Below are 24702 nucleotides of genomic sequence, written 5' to 3'. Positions count from 1 at the left end.
AGCTAAAGTCACCTTACTATAGAGATACATACACACCCATGTTCACAGCAGCCCAGTTCACAAACAGCTCAACTATGGAACCAGTCTATATGTCTGTCAATGGATGAATGGATAAAGAAAATGTGGTATATATACACAATGGAGTTTTATTTACATAAAGAAAAATGACCACACACCCCACATCAGGTACGAGCATAAGGCACCAATAAAAATATGGGCAAAATGTTTTCCCTTTAAAAACTGGACATTCAAATAAAGAGTACCTGGGAGAGAAAGATTACACAGATACAGTAAAATGTAGATGAGTAAATTAAAAACATAAAATTGCTTCAATTGTCTTTCACATTGGTTTTAAAGTTGGGAATGATATGTGAGTGAGGACCAAAAAATCCCCAGCAAAAAATATTAATGGCATTGAAAAAGGAAAGTCCCTAGCACCCACCACACCACAGCAGGCTGTGCTGACAGTTCTGTCCAGGTGAGCGCTCGGCCCAGGAGGAGAACAGGGAGACAGCTCAGTTTGAATATTTTCAGAAGAGAGAGAACCTGCCACTCTGACTCCCCAGGAGAACGCGCACATCAAAAACAGGTCAGAGAAAAAAAAGAGTCCTTTAAACAAATCCCAGAAACTCTTCAGAGAAACTTTCACTTAATACCAAAATTTTTCATGCCTATCAAGGTGATATAAGGAAAGCTTAAATCTTTAAAAACACAATTCGTCATATATTATTCTTGGGGTTTTTAAAATTTTTTCTTTAGTTATATATGCACACAAGATCTTTATTTTGTTTTTTTTATTTTAATGTGGTGTTGAGGATCAAAACCCAGTGCCTCACATATGCAAGGCAAGCACTCTGCCAGTGAGCCCCAGCCCCAGCCCCATACACTATTCTTTAAAAAATCAAAATTGCAAATATGTTTAAGTGTTGATTCTAGATAATATTAAGGAAGTATGAATTCAAATTCATTTCTTGATTGACTCTGTTTTCTATAAAATAGTAGCTCAACTACTCTTTTTAAATTTTTTTTTAAGTTGTAGATGAATACAATACCCTTATTTTATTTATTTTATTTTTGTGTGGTGCTGAGGATGGAACCTGCCCCCAATTACCCTACCACTGAGCTACAGCTGCAGCCCCATAGACCAACTACTCTTAATGTGTTAAATATTCAAGGACAAGTTATCTATTAGATTGTGTAAAGATTTTCCTAAGTATCAAAAATATCTGCCCCTTCTCAACAAACTTAAGTATTAAATCTACCTGCTGCAAACGTGTCAGAACCCAGTAAGTGGAAAGCTTCTTAAGCTCTGCAGATGTCCCCAGTGCACATGACTTAACTCACAAAAACATGTGACCAACAACTGATTTCATAAAATAACTCTGAACAGAAGTGGGTGATGCTGGAGGTGAGTCATGGAGCTGAGGGATGCAGATGCCTCCAGCTCAGAACCTCACCCAGAGCAGCATGGTGTCTATTTTGGAAGAAACCTGTTTACTTTTAAATAAGATACCATTTGCTTGATTTTAGACACCAAATATAAAATAAATTTGTGCCAACTATGAAACAAGTTTTCATACACACTGGATGTAGATAAATGGAAAACCCTCTTCAGTGATCCACGTACTAGCTGCAGGGGGCTAGCGGCAGCATTTGCACCTGGGGCCTAAGCATTCAGTCAAGCTCAGAAGCCACAGTGCAAGGCTGTCAGAGCTTCCTTCACTGCCCACCCCTCACTGCAGGCCCTCCCACCACTGAGCTTCACGCAGCCCAGAGGGCAGAAGGGAGAGCAAGCGGGCTCTGAGCACAGCCCTGCTGGATGATGCTCCCCAAATGCTTCCCTCCATCCTGTCCCTGCTGCTGTGAGCTATGAACAACTCAGGTGCAAATGCTTACAAAAACAGACTGTCAGACAAAGAGGTGGTGGTGGCTGCAACTGCAAGGGCCAGGGAGACGCTCGGGCCACAGCGCTCCCTACAGGCTGGAGACAGCAGCTCAGGTCCACAGCCCAGCAGCGAGGCGCACTCCATACCTGACACTCTGTAGATGCCCTCGCACTTCATGCCGTGCTTCTCCACGTGGTCCACACACTCGCGGAACACGGCTGGCAGGCGGACACCGTCGCACATCATGGTCCTCTCCACCGCAGCAGCCAGAGGGATCCCAAAGACAGGCCTGAGGCTGGGTGCATCCACCTGAGGCACCTCCGGCTCCTGGATGGGCTTCTTCTTTTTCTTCTTTTCCTTCCACTGTTTGACAACGTCAGCTGCCGTCAAGTCCTTTGACTTCTTCTCCTTATGCTTTTCTTCTTTGTGCTTTTCTTCTTTATGCTTTTCTTCTTTGGGTTTCTCTTTTATTTTAAAATCCTTCTCCTTCTTTTTAGAAAAGCTGGGCTTCTTGAAAACATGGATTCCCTTGGACCTCTTCATTTTGGAAGGGCTTTCGGCTTCATCTCCAGAACTATCTTCCTGAAAGGCAGCATAGCCTTCAGCTGCCAAAGAAATGCAAGGAGTGTGAGTTACGCGTGTGCTCAGTGTCAAAGTGGCCATCTGCTTTCTGAAAAGAGCACAGCTGCAGAGGTGCCCGGGCACCAGCTCTCTGGCTTTCCTCCTCAGCCCTGCAAATGCAGGCTTTGTGCTCAGCTAGTTGCAAGGGATGGTAGTGCCCCTGCCAGCCACACGAGGGCAACAGGCAGAGCACAGGCCTTGGCCCTACAGTGCAGGCATGTGAGTGGGGTGCTGGAGGTCCACACCGAGGACAAACACAATGGGCCCTGCAGCAGAGTGTCCTCTCTCCCGGTGACCCTGCCCTCCACCCAGGCTCCTCAGTTGGACTTTCAATGCAGTCTCAAGGCACCACAGAAACCGCTATGATGGTTCCTGACATCACAGGCTTGGCTCTCCTGTCACCAGCTACTGGGCTCTTTCTGCTGACTGGGGCAGGGACCACAGCCACCTCTTGGGAGGACTGCTCCAAGAGGTTCTCCCCATCTTGGATAGTGGCCAATGTGTCATCCCTTTGCTGGCAGAGTAGCTCTGCTCTCTCACACTGACCTAGAGCCCCATGGCCTTAATACCAGGTCACAATTAGCTTTTGTGTTTTGATTATTTTTGAGACAGGGCCTGCTCTGCTGCCAGGCTAGCCCCAAACTCCTCGGCTTAGTGACACTGCACCTCAGCCTCACAGCCTGTGGCTTCTGTTTTTAATGTCTCTAACTCTCCCATTCCTTTTCTTAGCTAGCTACAAGCTACTTTATAATAAAATCAAAGGTATTTCATAAGCTACCATCTAACTAAAATACCATGAATCCTACACTAACCAGGTGGCAAAAATCTTAAGGACAAAATACCATGACGTAAAGCAAGAAGAACTGTCACGCACTGCTGTCGGGAATGTGAACTGGTTTGACCACCTGGAAAGCTGTTCTGCGGGATCTCCGAGACTCAGGGCCTAGAGTGTGCATTTATATGCCCAGGCACACACACAGCAGAATTGCATAAACCCGCTCACCAAAAGACAGGCATGAGGGGCTGGGGCTGGGGCTCAGTGGCAGAGCACTTACCTAGCATGCATGAGGCACTGGGTTCCATCCGCAGCACCACATACAAATAAACAAATAAAATAAAGGCATTCCGTCCATCTACAACATCAATAAATAAATAATAAGGGAAAAAAAGGTAGGACTGCAGGGAAGTGCTCCTCACAACAGTTGAAAAATGAAAGTAGCTAATGATAATGCAGCAAAGTGGGTACATCCATCCTACTATGTGAACACAGTGAAACACTGTCCGGCCACAGAGGTGCACAGTCACTGCTGGGAGCAAGGAACAGGACTGGGCGGAAGAGACAGTCGAAGAAGGGGCAGGCCCCCACAGAGCCAGGTGTGACATCAGCCGGTTGTCTCTTGAGGCCCTGGGGCTAGGAGCTGACCTGCTCCCCAGTCTGCAGCGCTGAGCTGTGCGCTATGCCTGCTCCACAGGGCAACCAACACCATGAGATCCAAAATAAATACTGAATTTAAACCAACTCACCTCACCTGCCTTTAAAACACCCAAGAGGGCTGCATCCTCCCAGTGAATGGGAGCCTCAGAAGGTTGTGGCACTGGCCTATGACAAGGAGTAACTACCTTTTTCAGTTCCAACCAAAGTGTACCCCAAATGCCCACAAAACCTACTGAGAACGCAAGGCTTTCTCAGCCAAAATTCCAGTGTCTATTTTTTTTAATATTTTTTTAGTTATACATGGACACAATATCTTTGTTTGTTTATTTTTATACGGTGCTGAGGAGTGAACCCAGTGCCTCACATGTGTGAGACAAGCGCTCTGCCACTGAGCCACAACCCAGCCCTCTTTTTATATATTTTAAAAGATGTCCACTAGAAAACTTTTACCGTATTTGGAAATTTGGTAATTTGTGTGTCAAATTAAGACCCCAAAATGCAACTTCAATAGGTGAAAACCGAGACCCTGGAAGCAAGAACGTGGGCCACGCCAGCCTGACTGTGGGCAGAGGGCACTCACTCCTCTTCTCCTTCTTCTTGAACTTTCCTTTCTTCTTGCCATGGTCCTTCTCATCCTCTGATGCCGCATCGGCAGGCTCGTGCAGGGCATCATGGGGGGGCGAGGGCTCGCCCGTGCGGTACAGTCCAGGGAATTTTGTGGGGCTGATCTCCTCGGAGCTGGGCGTCCGGGTCAGCCCGCTGCCATGCTCGGCCCTGCGGTGCTCGCTGGGGCTGCTGGTGGGGGGCAGGAAGCACTCGGTCATGCTGAGACCAGACAGGGAGGTGGCTTCTCCTCACCTGCCCATCACACCTGTACAGAGAACAGAGGATCAGTCTGACCATCCACCAGCCAAGGAGCGCAAGATCGCCCCCAGCACGCCATCAGTCTTCACCGACAACCAAAAGCAGTTCCCCCACAACTCCCCTTTAAAAATGCCTTCATTTTATTATCTCAAGTTCCCTTCTCACAGCTGAGCACGCCAGGACATTCAAGTATCAGTAAAGTAAACCAACTGGAAATCAGAGTTGGGGTTCTTCAGGCAGAACCCACAGTTCCTTGAGGAAGAACTAGCTAATGTAAAGGGCCTCGTTTTGACTGCTACGCACCATAAAACCTCACTGAATAATAAATTAGACTACTTACGTAACTACATATGAACAGCTCACATCATTAAAATTTACAATGCTTCAATGACAGACTGAAGGAGTCACACAATCATAGGTCATTGACTATGACTGCCCGCTGCATGTGATTAGACAAGCCTGTGTTTCTAAGAGCCGTTGTATTTTGTGTGGCAGTTACACTTAAGCAAAGGAGCCCTCACTGATCGACCCTAAAACACACACAAGTTTTACTACAGCTGACACCACCAAAGGACAAACAAGAAGAGTTCAAAATTTGGTTGCTTTGTTTTCTTCTTTAGACACAGGGTAGTCAAAGTACTAAGTTTAAAAGCTACTTAGATTAATTAGTTCTTCCTCCTCTTTAACATTATTATGATACTAAGCTGAGGTTATTTTGCAGTTTTAAAACTCCATAAGCCAAAAGTGAAATATCTGGTAGATCTGACCCTGTAGTCAAAAAGACCTTAAAGTTAAAAGACAAGCAAATATCAAAAACATCTGTCAACTGAGATAGGAAATTTCTTTAAAAAGCAAAGAGTTCTTACAAATGAATGAAAATAGAAATAAACCAAGAGAACTAGACAATGTGAATAGGCAATTCATCAAAAACTTATTCACAGTTCACAAATATACAATGAAAACAATGTTAAACTTCAATGATAATTTTAAGAACAAGAGCTACTTTTCTATTATTAGACTGGCAATGTTTGAGGCAGGATCTCACTAAGTTGCCCAGGCTAGTCTCCGACTTGCAACCCTGCTGCGATCAGCCTCCTGAGTCGAGCAGGGGCAAGCACCACAGTGCCTGGTTCAATCCTTGTTTTCTCCTTGATGGGCCCTGTCTTTTGGCTATCACTTTTTTGGCAGCGGATACCGGGGATGGAACTCAGGGTAACTCGGCCATTGAGCCACATCCTCAGCCCTATTTTTTTGTATTTTATGTTCAGATAGGTTCTGAGTTGCTTAGCGCCTTTTTACTGAGGTTGGCTTTAACCTCGAGATCCTCCTGTCTTAGGCTTGAGCTCCTGGGATTACAGGCGTGTACCATGCACTCAGCTGGTTATCACTTTTGAAAGTGCATCCTAACTTTCCACTAATCCAAGGTACCTTAAGTTTAGGCAAACATAGGACTCAAGAATTCAGAGGGAGGTACAGTTCAATCAGACAAGTGATTACATCTCATGGATAAGGAAACAGTCCCAGCGTCCATGGAGGCTGACACACAGCTTGTGGGAAAGAGCACAGCTTCCTGTCAGACACACAGCCCTGCTGCACCCAGCCATGCTCTCAACTGTGCTACACGGCTAAGTCATTCCGTGCTCCACATCAGGCCTGCGACAGGCAGGAACATTCTGGATGGTGGAGAACACTCGTGGCTTCGTCAATGGCTACATAACTTGTACATTTACTAAAATCTATGCAACTCTTCACTTCAAGTAGATGGATTTCTTGGGATATAAACTGTAACCCAACAAAGCTGCTTAAAAATAAAAGATCAAGCACCAGCAACCCTGGCCCCAGGAGCCCTTCCTGTGATTCGACCCATTCAGCACAGGTCGCAGGAGCTGCCCCTTATGGGGCCAAGACCCTCTCAGCAGTCCTGCACCATGCCACTGACTGCACCCCATCTTCATCTGAACACACGCCCACTGGGCCCATCTGAGTCCCACACTTAACCCAACCCATGGCAATGCTTGAGGGCTTGTTTAATAAACTAACAGAACCTCCTCTGTTCTCAGCAAATGTACTGCCAAGACAAAGATCAGAAAGAATGAGTCTCGCGGTTAGCCTTAAATTTCAATTCAGGATACAGATCCAAATTTTATAGGAGTTCTTAAAAGTTTCCAGAACTTTCCTAAATTAACCTTAGTACAGCTTGTAAGAAAATTAGTACTTTTCCCCCTTTCCACAGAAATCAAGGCTCAGAAAGCTTAAGTAGCGTACCTAAAAAAAATCACAGAGCAAGAGGTACGGCTGGGAGCCACTTGACTCAAAAAAACCTCTTCCCCCCACACTGCCCTCAGGAGGACACTGCAGGGAAGAGTCGGGGGGCGGTTAGATAGTCTGGGTAGCCCTGTGGGCGTGGGCGTGGGCCCTGGGCAAAGGCAGGAGACCGGCTTAACAGCAGCAGCACTGCCAAGGCACCCTGGGAAGGGCGTCCGGAGACAAGGCGGGCTGGGCAGGACAAGGAGCTATGGTGGGGGTTGTCACCACCTGCCGAGCTGGCCAGTGATGAGGAGGCCACTGTGAGGAGGGCGGGGTGCTGGCAGCAGCACCAGACAGCTGCTGCTCACTCCTGCTCCTGGGGCACCGGCAAGTCCTCCTGGTGCACTGCCCTCCTTATGCATCTCCCTTACTAGGTGGACAAAGAACATTTTGATCATAAAGCATTTAACAGACTATGTTATAAGAACTACTCAGAATCAGTAGTTGCTGATTTGTGCTATGGACTGTGTCTCCCCCAACCCCAAGTTAAAACATAATCCCAAGGGTGATGTATTAGAGGCAGGGCCTCTTGGAGGTGACTAGTCACGAGGGTAGGGCCCCTTATTAACACATTAGTGTCCTAGCCAGGGGCTGAAGAGACCAGGGCTTGCTACTTCCACCCCAGGGGACGCAGGAGCACCACCACCTATGGAGCAGAGAGCTGAACTTCCCAGCCTCTAGAGCACGGCAATGCCGCCCTCGGTGCTGTTCCAGGAATCTGAAGGGACTGAGAGGACCTGATCACCACAGAGCTGGGGCAGCTGCAGCAGCCCTGAGGGCCAGGGCCAGCAGGCAGGTGATCAAGCAGGAAGGAAAAAGCAGCGTGTTCACATGAGGACAAGGGTGCAGAGTCACCTGGGGGGTAGAGACACCACAAGCCTGAACGCCATGGAAGCAAAAGACTTCAAATGACCAATGGAAAATTCAAGTATAAACATCCAGAGGTAAGGAAATACGAAAACCCAGAAATTCCTATTTTTGTGGCAAGAGATAATTTGGTATACATTTTTAAAAATTTAAATAAACCATATTTTTCCCTATTCCTCCTGATAAATATAACTAAAAACCCTAGGTATCAGATTTTTTAAAAGAAGATGCCAGGTGTGGTGGCAGACACCTGTAACACCACCGTGTAACACACAGCTAGCTACTCAGGAGGTTGAGCAGGATGTTGGAAGTTCAAGGCCAGCCTGGGGAACTTAGCAAGACCCTGTCTCAAAAAACTTTAAAAAGAAATTTGAAAGGAGGCTGAGGACGCAGCTCAATGTACAGTGCTTGCCTAGCATGTGTGAAGGCCTGGGTTCAATGACAGAGCCAGGAAAAACCGCTGGGAACTCAGCATCTCCCGAGGCACCTCTCCCGCCTCTCAGGGTCTTGTGTGCATTTAGCAGTGCTGGGGATGGACTTCTGGGCTCCTATGAGCCAGGCAAGTGCTCTGTCACAGAGCTCTGTCCCTGGGCCCTGAGGTCCTCTGGCCTCACATCACAGAGGTGGAGCAATGATGCCGGAAACGCTAAAGCTACAAGGACTCTGTGTGGTGCCAAAGCTCACATGACACACAGATGCATCCTGGAAACAAAATGGGGAACCCAAGAAACACTCCAGGTGTAGAGCTAACTGGTTTTCAATAAGACTCCTCCATGCTGGATGGAGAGGGGAAGCCCTCTGGACACGTGGTGCTGGACACACACAGACAATAATGTGACTCAATTCCTTGCATCAAGTCACACACAATTCATGACAAATCACAGACCTAAAATGTAAAGACTAACAACTATAAAACTTCTAAAACACATTTTTGAGACCTTTCAGCAGGTAAAAATTTCCTGGAAAGTACCAGAACACCATAATGATATTATCAATAAAAACTGGACTTCTCGTCAAGACGCTACTATGAAAATGAATGGCCAGGCCAAGACATGCGTCTAGACACACGTACAGTCAGCCCTCCAAGTCCAGGGGCTCTGCTTCCCTGGAGTCAACCACACATTAAAAACCTGTGGAAGGAAACCCATGTGTACCGAGTATGTGCAGACCCTCCCTGCCATCAGGCCCCAGGCCACACAGGCATTCACATGGTGTCTGCACATATCAGGTGCTCTGAGCAGTCTGGAGAGGATTTACATTACATGGAAGGATGTGTATAAGTTGTATGCAATAATTTGCCATTTCTTTTATAAGGGACTGGAGTATCCGTGGGTTTTGGTACCCACAGGGGTCTTGAACACAACATCCAAGGGAAGCAATCCCCTGCGGATAATGAGGAACAGCTCTGTATATGTGTGTGTATATCAAAGGATATTATTTAAAATTACAGTAAGATGTCCTTCAACTCAAAAAAGAAAGAGATATTCTGTGTTAGCTTTCCATCACTATAACAAATATCGAGAAGAATCAACCTTAGCGGGGCTGGAGTTTTGGCTCAGTGGTAGAGCGCTTGCCTTGCATATGTGAGGCACTGGGTTCGATCCTCAGCATCACATAAACATAAATAAACAAAATAAAGGTATTGTGTCCACCTATAGCTAAGAAAAAAATATATGTATATAAAAAGAATCAACCTTAGAGAAAAGGCTTATTTGGGCTGGTGGTTTTGGAGGACTTGGTCATGACCCAGGGCCCTGCTCCTCTGGGCACCACGAGGCGGTACATCACTGCAGGGAATGTGTGGAACAAGCCATTCACCTTGCAGCTGGGATGGAGAGAGAGGAGGGGGACTGGTGTCACTGTTCCCTCTGAGGAGCCACCTCCAGTGATCCAAGAAAAGGCCACCGCCCACGGGCACCACACCGGGTTCTAAACCCCTCACAGATGAGTCTCTGGGAACATTCCAGTTCAAACTTCAGAACAACCTAACACACAAACTGCAGAAGTGTGCAGTTTAAAATGGAAATATACCAATGGCCAGTAAGTACACGATGAAAGCCCCGCATCACTAACTATCCAAAACATGAAGCTGAAATCACACTGAGCTACCAACAGCAATGGGAAAAGGACAGTCCTGACCCTGGCAAGGACCTGGGGCGACCAGTCTTACACATCAAAGGGGCACACAGTTTGAGCGCTCTGGAAAACTGCTCAAGTGTCCTTGGTAAACACACCTTGGCAAGACCCAGCAACTCCACTCCTGAACATCTGCCCAAAGAAACAGAAACAAAAAGAATTCCGATCAGATCAACTCTGCCCACAGTGTGGACACTGGGCTAACACCAAACCACTAAAAACTAGAAACACCCCAAACCTCCTGAGCACCAACAGAACAGGAGGAGGAAGCTCCACACCTGACCTGGGATGGGTCCCAGTCACAACGCAAATGCTCCAAAAGCAGGCTGTGTGCGCACAAGAACGCAAATTTCATGTTTAGACTTGGTCACGGCCCAAGACATCACACTGCCTTTGTGCACATATTCCAAAGCTGCAGAGAAGTTCAAGACACTTCTGGCCCCAGCACTCTAACTAAGCAAACTCAGCCTCTACTCACAAAGTTCTAGAACATGGCTTCATCTAGGTGTCAAAGGAGCTGAGAACTGGGGGGAGGGGAGAAGAGGCAGCGAGCAAGAAACAAGTAGCAAGAGAAAACCCTCGGGGTTCGCCCATGGCTGCGTTCCCCTCCTGGACAGGCACGCCAAGTGAGGCCAGCACCATGGGTAAAACTTCACACGGTGTTTCACCGAATACAAACTGTATCTCAATAAAAACTCTGAGTAGGAAACTAAAAAGGCCATGGATGCTTTATGAGCCATTAAAAGTGACCTAGCTCTTCAGACGTTGCTGCTCCACTTGTGTGTCAGTATGCCACCCCACCCCCACACACACACTCAAAACACTACCACAGGAATATTATCTCCAAATCACACCAACACAAAAAGCATGTGGCTGACACCTGGGGAAAAAAAACTTCCCTCCAGAGGGGGAACAGAAGGTTAAGAAAGTCACTTCTACATAACCAACAGAGAGTGTAAGTTAGAAGTGGAAAGCATAAAGCCACAAATCTGGAATTACTTGTTAGAACCAAAACATTTCTACCTCTGAAACTGAATGATATTTCAAGTTCAAAGAACAGGCATAAAATTGAGATGAAGCAAAAAAAAAAAAAAAAACACTCAAACTCAAACTGAACTAAACAACTGTTTTAATTTCTCCAAAAGAAGAGGATATACATGGTTCTTAAAATAGTTTTTCTGCTCAAGCACCAGTATTAATTACCACATATAAAAAGAATCACTCACCTGTGCAAAGGGACAAAGCAGCATAGAGAAGAAAGTAATCAAGGTGGCTAAGTTAAAACCTCCTGGAATGACTTGAGAATAAATCTCCTGGTGTACTGAACTTAATATCATCTAAACATTAAAAACAGGAGCCAGAAAGCCAAGAGCCTGCTGGACTAGCTTGCAAGTTCAGATCCAATATTTTGCAAGTGCTCTTTATTAATAAATAAGAGGCTTAAATTTACCAGCAGTTTTTTCTTAACTTATGGTTCTTAAAAACAAGCAGCAAGTCTCATCTCCAACTTGTGGCCAACAAGGGGATGTTGGCCTAGCACAGCCTGAACACTGAGCGTGGCACAGTGGGACCTCCTGCCCGGGAATGCTGGACTCCCCCAAGCAGTCTCTATACATAGCTCTTCCAGTGAAGTAGAAAGAATCTGCCCCAAACCTACAGGGTCCAGGTTGTATGGACAACTAAGTGCCCCACACTGAAAAAAGAGACCTGCAAAAGATGCCCTGATACGTCAGGGAAGAGGGATTACGAAGATGGTATGAAGGTTTCCTGCCGGTGAGGGAGCCGGAAACAGCTGACACACAGGGTGGGAGCACCCAACAAGGACACTGGAAGCTTTAGGGTGCAAGGGAGTAGTTTCAAAACTAATGGGTCCCCAAAATCATTCCAGGTTTTAATAACCATAAAATAAAGGCAGTTGTATTTTATGAGACATGCATCTCATGTCTTCTCAAGACCCTACAAAAACCAGGCAGTAGATGAAGCAATAGGGAGACCTGAGATTCCACCCTAGAGAGCCCCAGAGGGAAGGATCAGGAAAAGCCACTTGTGCCCAACCAGTCCACAGGGAGACCAGAGAGGAGTCCCCAAGGGCAGGAGAAATGCACACTGGAGACTAGAAGCGTGGAACCGGGGCAGAAGAGTACCAAATCCTCCTCCATCATGCTATCTTATGATGGATAATGTCAGCCACCAGGATCTCAAGAACAAGCAGCTGGATTATATGACTTCGAAATAAGGAAATACCAAAAGAAACACCTAACAGAGAAGAATTCCAACCATGAGGGGTGCAAAAAAGCTGGAGCAGTTTCCACCTCAGGTCCGAGTGCTGTCTGGGTCCCCAGGACGACACCCAGGCTCAGGGGTTCTCCAGAAGGACCTATGGCATGCGTAGCACATGGCTGTGCTCACCGCTGGGATTTACTATGGAGAGGAACGCCGTGCAAAGCCACAAAGGGAAGGCAGGGGTGCGAAGCCCACAGGACATCAGGGTAAGCTTCCAGGGCCATGGGTCACGCTGGATGTGACTGCATCCTCAGTAAGAGGGTGTGTGTGGTTGCCGGGCACCTCAGCCATCAGCTCTGAGCTTCTCTTAAGGCTCTCCCAAAGTCTGCCTGACATGGACCAAAATTTCAAACTCTCGGCAAAAAAAAAGCAGGTGCTCAGCCACATCTTACTTGTGCATCACTGGGGAGCTGCTCACCTCGGGCCCCAGAGGCCAGCCTGCTGTGCCAGGCTGCTGTGCCAGCTCTCTCCAACACAATCTCACTTCCTATGCCAGCCTGAGGAATTACTCTGATTAGACTCTAAAATATTTTTAAAAATCCACATTCCACAAAAAGGAAGACTAGAAATCTTTCAAAATACAAGGGATTTTCTCTTAAGATATGAACATTACTATTCTTACATTTTTTTACATTTATGAGCTGAAATAGGACAAGGGTGACCTTTCAAACTATGCAGAACAGGAAGGAGGCCGAGTCTCACCAGGAGTGAAATGCTCTCCACGACAGACAGTCTCCAGTAAACACCAACCAGCATTCACTCAGGCGTGCCCATCCTCTTCCCGCACACCCCAAAGGAGGACCCCCATCCAGCTCAGCTGTTGTATAACTCACCCTTCACTCTAGCAACACTGTCAGGGTGCACTGAATAGACTACACTCTGGAGTTAGTGCTTTTTTCTATACCCTTCCTAAATGTCATCAGACTTAGGTGCTCATCCACACACTTTTAGTTAGAGCCCCAGATGTGACTCAGAGAAATTCACTTAACCACATGGTGACTTCAGGTTTTCCACACAGCCTCCCAATATTATACACTTTAATTATATATAATTAAAGCAATATGCCTAGCTGGGCATGGTGGAGCACGCCTGTAATCCCAGTGACTTGGGAGGCTGAGGCAGGAAGATTCAAGTTTAAGGCCAGCCTCAGCAACTTAGCCAGACTATTTCACAAAGGGCTGGGGATGTAGCTCAGTAGTAGAACAGCCCTGGTTCCATGTTCAGGAAACAAAGAGGCAGGGCAGGGGAGGGAAGAGTGAGCGAAGAGAGAAACAGTCATCCCCAGGTGTTCATGGGTGATGTGGTTCCAGGAACCCTGTGGATACCAAAATCTGAAGAGGCCCAAGTGGTTTGTATAAAATAGTACAGTGTTTCCATATAACCTACAACCCTCCCTTATACTTTATCACTCAACTGGTTATAACACCTAATGCCATGTAGAGGCTATGTAAACAGCTGTTATGCTATTCTGTTTAGAGAACAATTTCAAGAAAAAAAAACTGTACATGTTCAGTACAGGTACAATTTTGGCGAGTGTTTTTTGTTTGTGTTTTGATCCCCATTTGGTTGAATCCACAAATGTGGGACCTGTGGACACAGAGGGACAACTGTACACTCACCTAAAGGCACCTAACGTGCACATTATGAAAGGTCACTAGCTATAAATGAGATTAACAGCACACAAAAATTCCATTTTAGGACTGACAAATCACTTCATTTTTAAAGAATGGAAGTGATATGCAATTTTATTCTCAACCTATCAACAATAACTGGCTCTCAATTTTGTGCTCCTGAATTAATTTAACCTTCACTTCATAACGAATTATCACGTTTCATAAGTGTCAAGCTCCAAAAACAACTCTATCAGTATTTTTGTTTTCAATAATCTTTTATGTAAAACATTCACATTTAAACAACCTTTCAGGATGATCTGTTTGAAGAACTTGATCCAAATATAAAGGACCCATGGCTCTATCACATCACAGGTGTTCAGCAAACATTGAGTCCCTTCTTCTCCGCATCACATCACCACTGTTCATAATGGACATCCGCATATTTACACACACCTTTAGTTATGTTATGACATGCCTCTGGAAGGACATGCAAGGAAATATAAGGAGCCACCCCTTGGGAGGGATCTTACATGGCTGAGGAAAACGGGGAGAGAAGAGACATGCTTTCACCCTTGAGAACTGTGAGCATGACCTTTAAAAAACAATAATGTTTTAAATGGTTTTAACTAAAAGTGCAACAATATTATTTTCTTCTCTTCTAATATCGCCCTACAAGAGAACTGGAAATACAAAGATGGAGAGGCATGTAGGAAAATAATGGGCTTTGGGGTCCAACAGGTCGCCTGGACTCAACTCTAAGCTGCCTGGAACATGGGCTTGACCTTTCACTAACTGCCGCAATCTCTGTGCTGTTATCCAGCTACAAGGCAAAAGTACAAAAGTAACTAAAAAATATTCCCCACATAAAAGTCTGGAAGAGTTTTACCGCTTTTCATTTCCTTAATTTTCTAATGGAAAAGCCCTTCAGAAAATTTCAGTTACATTTTAAAAATACTATATACTCAAGAAGACAAGAAACTTGAAAAAAAAACAGCATCAGACATGATAAACAGTCATTTTTAATAAAACAAAAATAAGTAAAGGATAGGAACAAAATGCACATATAAAAGATGTTCTTAAAATGAAAGAACAGCAATGAGAAATGCACTTTTGCACCTACCAATTTTCTAAAGGCAAACAAGTTCCACACCCAGGACTATGGAAGGTGGCAACACTAGGGACAGCACACCTCTGCAAGGAAGGGGTGAAGAAACAGTCTCTTACTGTTGGCGGAAGCATAAGTGACATACGTCAGAGACATCTTTAAAAAGCTAACAAATGAATACACTGGTCCAGCAATTCCAGGGTCAGAACCACAGCCCCCAAATACAAAACAATGAGCAGGATGTAAATAAAACAATATTTACCTCAGCACTATGTCTGACAGCCAAAAAAAAATCTTCATTACCTTGTATCTTTAGAAATATAGCAGAGGGGCTGGGGATGTGGCTCAAGCAGTAACTCGCTTGCCTGTTATGCGCGGGGCACTGGGTTGGATCCTCAGCACCACATAAAAATAAAATAAAGATGTGTGTCCACCGAAAACTAGAAAATTAATATTGAAAAATTCTCTCTCTCTCTTAAAAAAAAGAAAGAAAGAAAGAAATATAGCAGAGAAAAGAGAAAAGAAAAAAGTGCTATAAGAAACTCACTGAACTATCGTGATAAAGGCAGCTTAATTGGCAAAGAAATAGCCGGACAGACGGCTGGCTGGACGAACAACAGTGATGAAAGGGGCAGAATAAGGAAACCAAAGTCCACCCTCCATGACAGAAACGAAAAATTGGCAAAAACTGCCATAAACATCTTTTTCAGAACCTGAAAACTACCCAAAAGCTTACAATAACCTAGACAGAGCTTACTCAGGAAAAACAACCGAATCTTGGTAAGAAACGAGTTTTGTGATGTTTTAACACACCCTCTGGTCACATCCTGGGGTCCCCAGATCAGTGACAGCCTTGAAAATCACAGCCTATATTTTTAGTAACGGTCAGCGGAATAAACCTCATCAGCAAACACAGCGGTTGGCCTATCTGTGGACCCGTGAAACACCTGCTCAGAAGACAGGTTTTATTTGACCCAGCGCAACTGACCTGGAACTCTCCCAGAGCAGAAGTCACCGTGGTGTGCGCGAGGAGTGCTGCCAGAAGCACTGACAGACACATGGCTCAGCTACTGCAACTGAAGCAGTGGGTAACAGGCAAGCAATGATAAGCAACCATCCTAAGAAGGCAGGCCACAGAATGCCACGGATGGGAAGATGGGCTTGGGACAGTGCCAGCTTCCTTTTAGGAATCCAGAGGCAGCCTGCGTGTACAGAGGCTGTGCACGTAGATGCTCAGCGAAGACTTGAGAAGGTTCTATACTCTGACCTGTCAAAGATCCTGAGGCTCTGCACAAACAGGAAACCACACTGGCTGAGTGCTTTAGGTGTCCCCAACAGGGGCAGCATACCTCTGCAAAGATGGAGATGCTTTTGCTTCCAAGAGTTTAAGAAAATCTCTTCTAATCATTGCCAAGTGAATAGAACAAAGCCTTCCACTGGCACACATGACAAACTCCACAGAAGTTACAACAATTAGTCCAGAAAAGCCAAGTAAGGAGAACTACAATGACCAGCAACAACAGCCTGGAGAAGGAGAATCTGACTTTCAGTTGTCATATTAGGATATTCACAAATGTTCAGCTTAGACAAAATTTGTGGGAATGCAAGGAAACAAGAAGAAACAGTCCATGCACAGGAGACAACAGAATTACAGAAACTGCTTCCAAGAAGGCGTCACTGGACTTATTACATAAAAACTTTGTCAGATATTTTAAGCATATTCAAGCACCAAAGAAAACCATATCTCAGGGCAGGGGTTGTGGCTCAGTGGTAGAGTGCTCACCTAGCATACACAAGGCACTGGGTTCCATCCTCAGCACCACATAAATGTAAAAAAAGATATTGTGTCCACCTAAAAACTTTATATATATATATATATATATTTATTTATTTATATGGAAACCCTATCTAAAGAAACAAAGGAAAGCAAGAGGATTCTGTCTCACTAAAAAGAGAACTCTGAAGGCAGAGATTATTAAAAAATGAATCAAACAAATCCTGAAGTTGAAAAGGACAATAACAGAAATGAAAAATTTGCTGGAAGGGCTCAAAAGCTGATCCAATCAGGCAGAACACAGAATCATGAACTTAAAGAGAGTCAACTGAGATAGATCAGTCCAAGGATCACAATGAAAAAAGAATTAGGAGAATATAACAGAGCCTGAAAGGTATCTGGGACAACAAAAGACTGCAAATATTCATCACAGGAGTCCCCAAAGAAGAGAGAAAGGAGCAAAAAGAAAACCCGAGGACAGCATGAACCAAACTTCCCAACGTAAGGAAGAAACTTAACAAACTCAAGTAGGATAAACTGGAAGAGATGCCACCACAACAAGCCTAGACAACTGAAAGACAAAGAATCTGGAAAAAAGCAAGAGGTTACTTACCAGATGCCAGAGACTAGAAGGCAGAGGCACGATATAACCAGAGAACTGGGAAAAACCCATCAAGCAGAAGTCTTTATCTGGCACCTTTATCTTCAGAAATCCAAGGAAAATTAAGACATTCCCAGATTAAGAAACACAGAGATCTCAACACTTAGAAGACTCACCTACCCTACAAGATACTCAACAGCATTCACACTAAAATGAAAGGACACTAGACAGTAACTCAAATCTACAAGAGAATAATGGCAAAGGTCACTATATAGGTAAATACAAAAACCGGTACAAATGTAGACTTGTCTGTATCTCTTTTCTTTCTCTTGATTTAAATGACAATTACATAAAGCAATAATTATAATCAGTGTTAAACATATAATATGTAAAGATGTATTTTATGATAATAACAGCATAAAGGAGGTGGGGTTATGTAGGACTAGTTTTTTATACTATTGAAATTAAGAAGGTATTAATCTGATACCTTAATCTGTTATAAAACTGTTGTCCTAGCTATGAGGGACACTGAAGCAGGAGGATCCCTCAAGACTATTGAGTTTAGGCAATATACTGAGACTCTGTCTTGCAAAAGAAACAAAACAAAATGAAATAGCAGTATGGAAGAAGTTCTTCTTTGTTAGTAATTACTTTAAATATAAACAAATTAAATATAAACAGTTTAAACAAATTAAATATAAACAGTTTAAACAAATTAAACTCCTCAATTAAAAGGCAGGTATTACTGGGTACGTTGGTACACACCTATAACTTAATCCCAGCAGTGTGGGAGGCTGAGGCAGGAGGATCACAAATTCAAAGCCAGCCTCAGTAACTCAGCCAGGACCTAAGCAACATATTGAGACCCTGTCTCAAAAGAAAAAATAAAACAGGCTAGGGGTGCAGTTCAGCAGTTATGTGCCCCTGGGTTTAGTCCCCAGTACAACAACAACAAAAGACAGACATTGGCAATGGATTAAATAAATTACCCAACTATATGCTGTCCACTGACTCACTTTAGATTGAAAGGTACAGACAGCCTGAAAGTAAAAGGACAGAAAAAATATTCCATATGAAGAGTAACCAAGAGACTAGACTGGCTAGGCCAACCCTACACAAAACGGTCTGCCTCTTGAGTATTATGTAAAGACAATGGTAAACCCATCAATGAAATATTAAAACCATGAACATATGTGCCTTTAATAACAAAGCCCACAAAAGACACAAACCAAAAAATGAGAGAACTGACAAGAGAAACAGTTCAACAACAGGAGAGCTCAATGACCCTTTCAGTAATAGACAGAGACTGGAAAAATATATAAACCAATGACACCCAGCACAGCTGAAGAGCCACTCTGCCACACGACCTCAAGGGGACGTGGACCTTCTCCAGGACAGATCACCAAACAAGACTCAGGAAAACACAAGAATGAAAATCAAGCATATTATGTTCTCTGATCATAACAAAATAAAACTGAAAATCAATAACAGACAAAAATGCTGCAAAGTAAAAAAAGTACGTAGAAATTAGGCAACACGTTCAACAAACTAGGAATATAAGGGAATCCCTCACACTGAAAAGGTCACAGTGGAACCCACGGCTGACATCATAGCCAAGGTGAAAGGCCAGAAGCTCTCTAAGAGCAGGAAGAAGATGAAGAAGAGTGCCCTTCCACTCAGCACAGCTCTCCCGGGGACCAGGGAAGACAGAATGAAAAGATCTCTCCGCAAGAGGAAAAGGTGGACCTGCTGCTCTCGGTGGATGGCAGAATCTTATATAGAAACCCCAAACAAATACACTAGAAAATGACTGGGTAAAGGAATGCAGCAAAGTTACAAGACACACAATGAAAACAGAAAATATGCAATGAACATGACAAAAAGGAAATGAAAGACTTACAAAATGAAAACTTATGCTGAAAGAAAGGAAATCTAAATAAATGGAAAGACATTCAGATTGACAGCCAGAGAACTTAATACAGATGGTCCCAACTTAGGATGCGTCAGCTAAAGATCCCCCCACGTCGTGTGGCTTTACCAGGACGCAAGTGCATTGTACTGGGGAGCACCTGGACTTCCTGTGGTTCAACTCAGGATTTTTTGATTTACAACGAATTTATCAGGGCATCAGCTACATTTTCAACTTAAAATATTTTTTAGATTTACAATAGGTGTTATGGCATGGCTCTGCAATGTCCTCAGAGCCTCCTGCGTTCAGAGGTAGGATTCTGGGAAAGCACTGGATCATAAGGGCTCTGACCTCCTCAGTGGATTACTCCACTGATCCTGGCTGAAGAGACTAGCACGGGGTGGTCCCACTTGGAGAGAAGTCACTGCTGAGTGCCCTGGGAGGGCCTATCCTTCCTCTCTCCTCCCTCTGCTTCTTGGGGGCCTTGAGCTGACAGCTTCCTCTGCCATGCCCATTTGCGAGGGGCCCTAAAGAGCCAAAAGAGAAAAACGAACAAAGCTGAGAGTCACACTTCTTGATTCCAAAACATACTACAGAGCTACAGTAATTAAAAGAGTATGTGATACCAGCAGGATAAATATGCTGACCAATGGAGATGAACTGAGAGTCCAGAAATAAACCCAGATATCTGTGGTCAATTGATTTTCACCAAGGAAATCAGGAGAGAATGATCTCATCAGATGGGGCAGCTGTGACAACTGTGATAACTGGCTTACCACAACCAATAAAATAAACCCTCTCACCATAAACAAAAGTAGCTCAATGTGGATCAACACCTAAATATAAGAACTAAAACCAAAGACCTCTTAGAAGAAAGAGGAGAGTAATTTTTTTTTTTTTTTTTTTTTTTTGTACTTTACCACTAAGCCACATCCCCCAGCCCTTTCTACTTTTATTTTGATACAGGGTCTCACTAAGTTGCTGAAGCTGGCCTTGAAATTGGCCATCATGTACAGAGGAGGGTAATCTTCACATCCTTGGATTTGGCGATAGATTCTTAGGTATGATGCCAAAAGCATGAGCAACAAACAAAAACATAAACTGTACTTCAAAACTGAAAACTTGTGGACATCAGTGGATTCGATCAAGACAGTTAAAAGCCAACCAAGAGTGAGAGAAGTATTCATAAACCACGCATCTGGCAAGGGTCTGGTATCCACAATATATCAAGAGCTCTGAGCACTCGGTCCTGAAAGAAACAGCCCCATAAAACATGGGCAGAGACCTGAATAGGTATTTCTCCAAGGACATGACACAAGCAACTGCCAAGCACATAGACACACCGTCACCCACCATGGAAATGGGAACAAACCTGCCAGAGGACACCACGGCACACTCTAGGACAGCCCAAAAACCCAAGGGAATAGCAAATGCTGGCAAAGATGTGGAGAGCTGGACTGTGAAGTGGGGTGCTGCTCTGGACGCGGCCGGCAGTTGCTCAAACGCTAAGCGTGAGAGCCCCATAGGAGCGCTTCCTGACTCTTCTCACATCAAGTGATGGTTGTCGTCCACACCAAACCCCAGTTCTCCAACCTCCCGACACCAACTGGGCGCACTCTGATTAGTCCACAGAACTCAGTGTTCGGCACGTGCTTCAGCTGCAGGTCACAAGCCCACAGGGCCACCTGCACTGACCAAACAGTCACAGATCCAGGTTCCCTCAACCCCCGGCTTGGGAGAGGCTGGTAAAAGGTTTCTTTTGGGGCTTAATGTAAATGTTCTAAAACTTACTGAGAGATGGATGCATAACTCTAAATACACTAGCCACCATTGAACTTGCACTTTAAAAGGGTTAATATCATGGGTCTGTGAATTATATTTCAATGAAGACACTGTTTAAAGTAAAAGATGTTGTGTGAAAGATTTGAGTCCTTGCCGTGTTAAAGACCGCTCCCACAAGGCTTGGTCACCTTCTGCTCACCTGGCCCCCTCCCTTCACAGCTGATACAGTTACTCCCCAAGTCCCCACTGCACTTCTGCAGGACCCTGGGCTGCTGCGCTCCTTCCCCAACCACTCCATCAAAATCACTTAGTTATTAAACTCAATAACTCATAATTATCAAATTTAATAGACTCCTAATATAATCCTGTTTTACTCAACTACTCAAAAGAATTTAAAAGAGCACTTTCCTTTAAAAAAAAAAAAAAAAAAAAGATTTTTCTTTTCTCCAAAGAATTGGTTGTTGTGTTAGCTTTGTGTCTCTATGATCAAAATACCTGCCAGGGACAACCTGGAGGAGGGAAGGCTTATTTATATTTAGTTCTGGTTCCAGAGGTTCACTCCAGGGTGTCAGTCCACTATTCTGGGTCCCAGATGAGGCAGCACAACATGGCTGAAGGGCGGGCGGAGCACTGCTCCACTCAGGCAGCTCGGAAGCAGAGATCAGGAGAGAGGGCAGAGGTCACAGGGAAGATATACCCTCCAGGGCAGTCCCCAGGGGCCCACCTCCTCCAGCCCTGCTCCACCTGCCTAGTTACCACCCAGTCAGCCCTCTCAAACTAGGATGGGCTGGTTAGGTTGCAGCTCTCACAATCCAATCGTTTCACCTCTGAACAGTCCTGCACCAACAGAAACTTTGGGGGCACCTCATGTCCAAACCACTAACTGTTGTCAAGTACAGCTTCCTTTTTTTTTTTTTTTTTTTTTAAAGAGAGTGAGAGAGAGAGAGAGAGAGAGAGAGAGAGAGAGAAAGAGAGAACTTTTTAATATTTATTTTTTAGTTATCGGAGGACACAACATCTTTGTTTGTACGTGGTGCTGAGAATCGAACCCGGGCCGCACGCATGCCAGGCGAGCGCACTACCACTTGAGCTACATCCCCAGCCCCAGCACAGCTTCCTTTTTGATGACCTTCCTTCTCATGATTCCTCTATATCTCTGAACACCTAGGAATTTCCTTTTCCAATTCTTCCTCTTCCTGGCTTTAAGTGTCCCTGTTCTCCAAGGCCTGTTTCCAGAATAACTTGTTATCGGTAAACTCTTCCCAAGTGGTGCTCCCCTAAATCAAAGACTTGAGCCCACTTAGAACACAAACAGATGGCTTCCCTTAAGAAACTGACCACTAGCCAGGCATGGTGGTACATGCCTGTAATCCCAGAGACTCAGGAGGCTGAGGCAGGAAGATTGTAAGTTTGAGGCCAGCCTCAGCAACTTAGGCCCTCAGCAATTTAGTGAGACCCTATCTCAAAATACAAAATAAAAAAGGGCTGGGGATGTGGCTCAGTAGTAACATGCCCCTGGGTTAAATCCCAATACACACCTACACACACCCCCACCCTGCAAATCAACCACTACCCCTCTGTACATCACTGAACACCCATGCTTTCTCCAGTCAAAGCAATATTAAAAACATAAGGCATCTGTGGACTGGTAGTATAGCCCAGTGGTAGAAATACACACCTACACACACCCCCACCCTGCAAATCAACCACTACCCCTCTGTACATCACTGAACACCCATGCTTTCTCCAATCAAAGCAATATTAAAAACATAAAGCATCTGTGGACTGGTAGATAGCCCAGTGGCAGAGCACTTGCCTAGCATGCATGAGGCCCAAACAAATATATTTATATTGTACTCACTGATGATTCAAGTAAAAGATCAAGTCTGACCTTCTAAAGGGGCCATGTGGTCTAATCCATATTCAAACCATCTTTATTTGGCACAGAACCTACCACACAGTAATTCTTGTATTCTAAATAATCAGCACTTTTCCTTGTTCCTTCTTACAAATGCTAACATAAGCTTCTATCATGGATTTTGCATTTTAAAAAGAACAAGCATACTTTTAGGTTATCTGAACCTGATCTCTCCTTGCCAAGCAAAAACTCTGCAAATATAGCTGCACAAACCATAACTGCATGAACTTGATGTAAGCCTTCTGATACCACTTCCGTCTTTTTACTTTAGAGAAAATGGTCCCTGCAAGACCAACAGTAAATAATGCTTTTGAAGAGTGAGAAAATTAGGTCATCTTACACTGCTTCTTGTTACTTTTTAAAAATTTACTTATCAGCAGTTACTGTTAAAACCAGCATATCCCACTTGGACCTATAGAGCATCAAACGGAAATTGGGACCCACTGCCTACTCCTGCCCATACAGTCCACAGTAATTAATCCCTTTCAGAAGACAATCCAAAAAACTGTCAAATCACGCAGACAATTCTGAAGAGAGAAGTGAGGTTTTCTTTCTCATTGAGTCTCATTTCGTTAGAAGTGCTGCCTCCCTGAACACCAAACCCAAATGGGCCTACACCTTATCACCCTCCAGTATTTGGGGAATGACTGCCAAGTGCGACAGAGCACTGCCCAAAGGATTGCAGCAGGATGCTTCCACTCCAAGAGGTAGAAACTAGTGGAAATCTCCGCACCGAGGCTGGGCAGGGCGCGACGCTCACTCAGTGTCCACAAGGCTGCACGTTCAAGATACCACGAGCTAAGGTTCTCCTGACCCTCGAGCATGCTGCTAGGCCTCCAGCTAACGCGCGCCGCTTGCTCAAGGAGTGGCCACCTGCAGTACCTAATGCCAAAACTTAAACTAGCGTGACCACTTCTGGAAGACAGAGGTGGGGGCTGTTCTGTAACCTGTTTCGCAATGCTGAATGCAGAAGAGGCGAGGGCAAGCGGGCCCGCAAGCCTGCGCACCAACACCCCGGGAGTGATCTGGGAGGGGAAGTCTCAACTCCAACGCAGACGAGCAGTCCACTCCCGCCGAGACCTGCAGAGGACCCTGCCCGCAGGCGCCAGGCCGGCAGCCTACCATGCGCGCTGCCCTAGGTGCCCCTCGCAGCCACCTCCGCTCACGATGCCGAATGCCGCCGAATGCCCCCGCTGCCTCCTCCGCGGCAGTGCCCCGTGCCGGGTGCCCCCGCAGCCTCCTCGCGCTCGGTGGCCGGTGCCCCCCGACAAGCCTCCTTGCGCTCGGTGTCCCCCCGACAAGCCACCTCCGCTCACGGCGCCGGGTGCCCCCGCTGCCTCCTCTGCGCGCGGTGTCCGGTGCCCCCCGCAGCCTTCTCGCGCTCGGTGCCGGGTGCCCCCCGAAGCCTCCTCATACACGGTGCCCCGCGCCTCCCGCAGCTCGGTGTTGGCCAGCGTCCCGCCCGAAGGCCCCGCACGGGAGCGGTGAGCCAGGCGGCCGCCCCGCGGGCGGAGGGCCGAGCCCGGGGCAAAGAAGACGAGTCTGCTCCGGAGGAGCACCGCGCCGGCCACGCCCCCCGCCCGAGCCCGGTGACACGCGAG

The 24702-nt window shown here is 45.5% G+C and overlaps 1 protein-coding gene across 3 annotated transcripts in view; it reads right to left on the bottom strand.

Moving 5' to 3' along the window:
* The window catches only part of Ralbp1 (ralA binding protein 1), a 39708-nt gene that overhangs the window by 14086 nt on the left and 920 nt on the right, over window positions 1–24702 (bottom strand). For 2 of the 3 annotated variants that reach the window (XM_076836746.2, XM_076836744.1), the window contains exons 2-3: window positions 4523–4813; window positions 2033–2491 (exon numbers count right to left, since the gene is read on the bottom strand). In XM_076836746.2, the coding sequence (XP_076692861.1) occupies window positions 2033–2491; window positions 4523–4766 (703 nt within the window). In that variant the 5' untranslated portion in view covers window positions 4767–4813. Of the gene's footprint in view, window positions 1–2032; window positions 2492–4522; window positions 4814–24407; window positions 24429–24702 lie in introns of those variants that run through there. The other variant, XM_076836745.1, reaches the window with a different exon arrangement.

This window comes from Callospermophilus lateralis, chromosome 17, assembly GCF_048772815.1.
Source record: "Callospermophilus lateralis isolate mCalLat2 chromosome 17, mCalLat2.hap1, whole genome shotgun sequence".
In the NCBI taxonomy this organism is placed as follows: domain Eukaryota; kingdom Metazoa; phylum Chordata; class Mammalia; order Rodentia; family Sciuridae; genus Callospermophilus; species Callospermophilus lateralis.
This window is presented reverse-complemented; position numbering and strand designations above follow the sequence as displayed.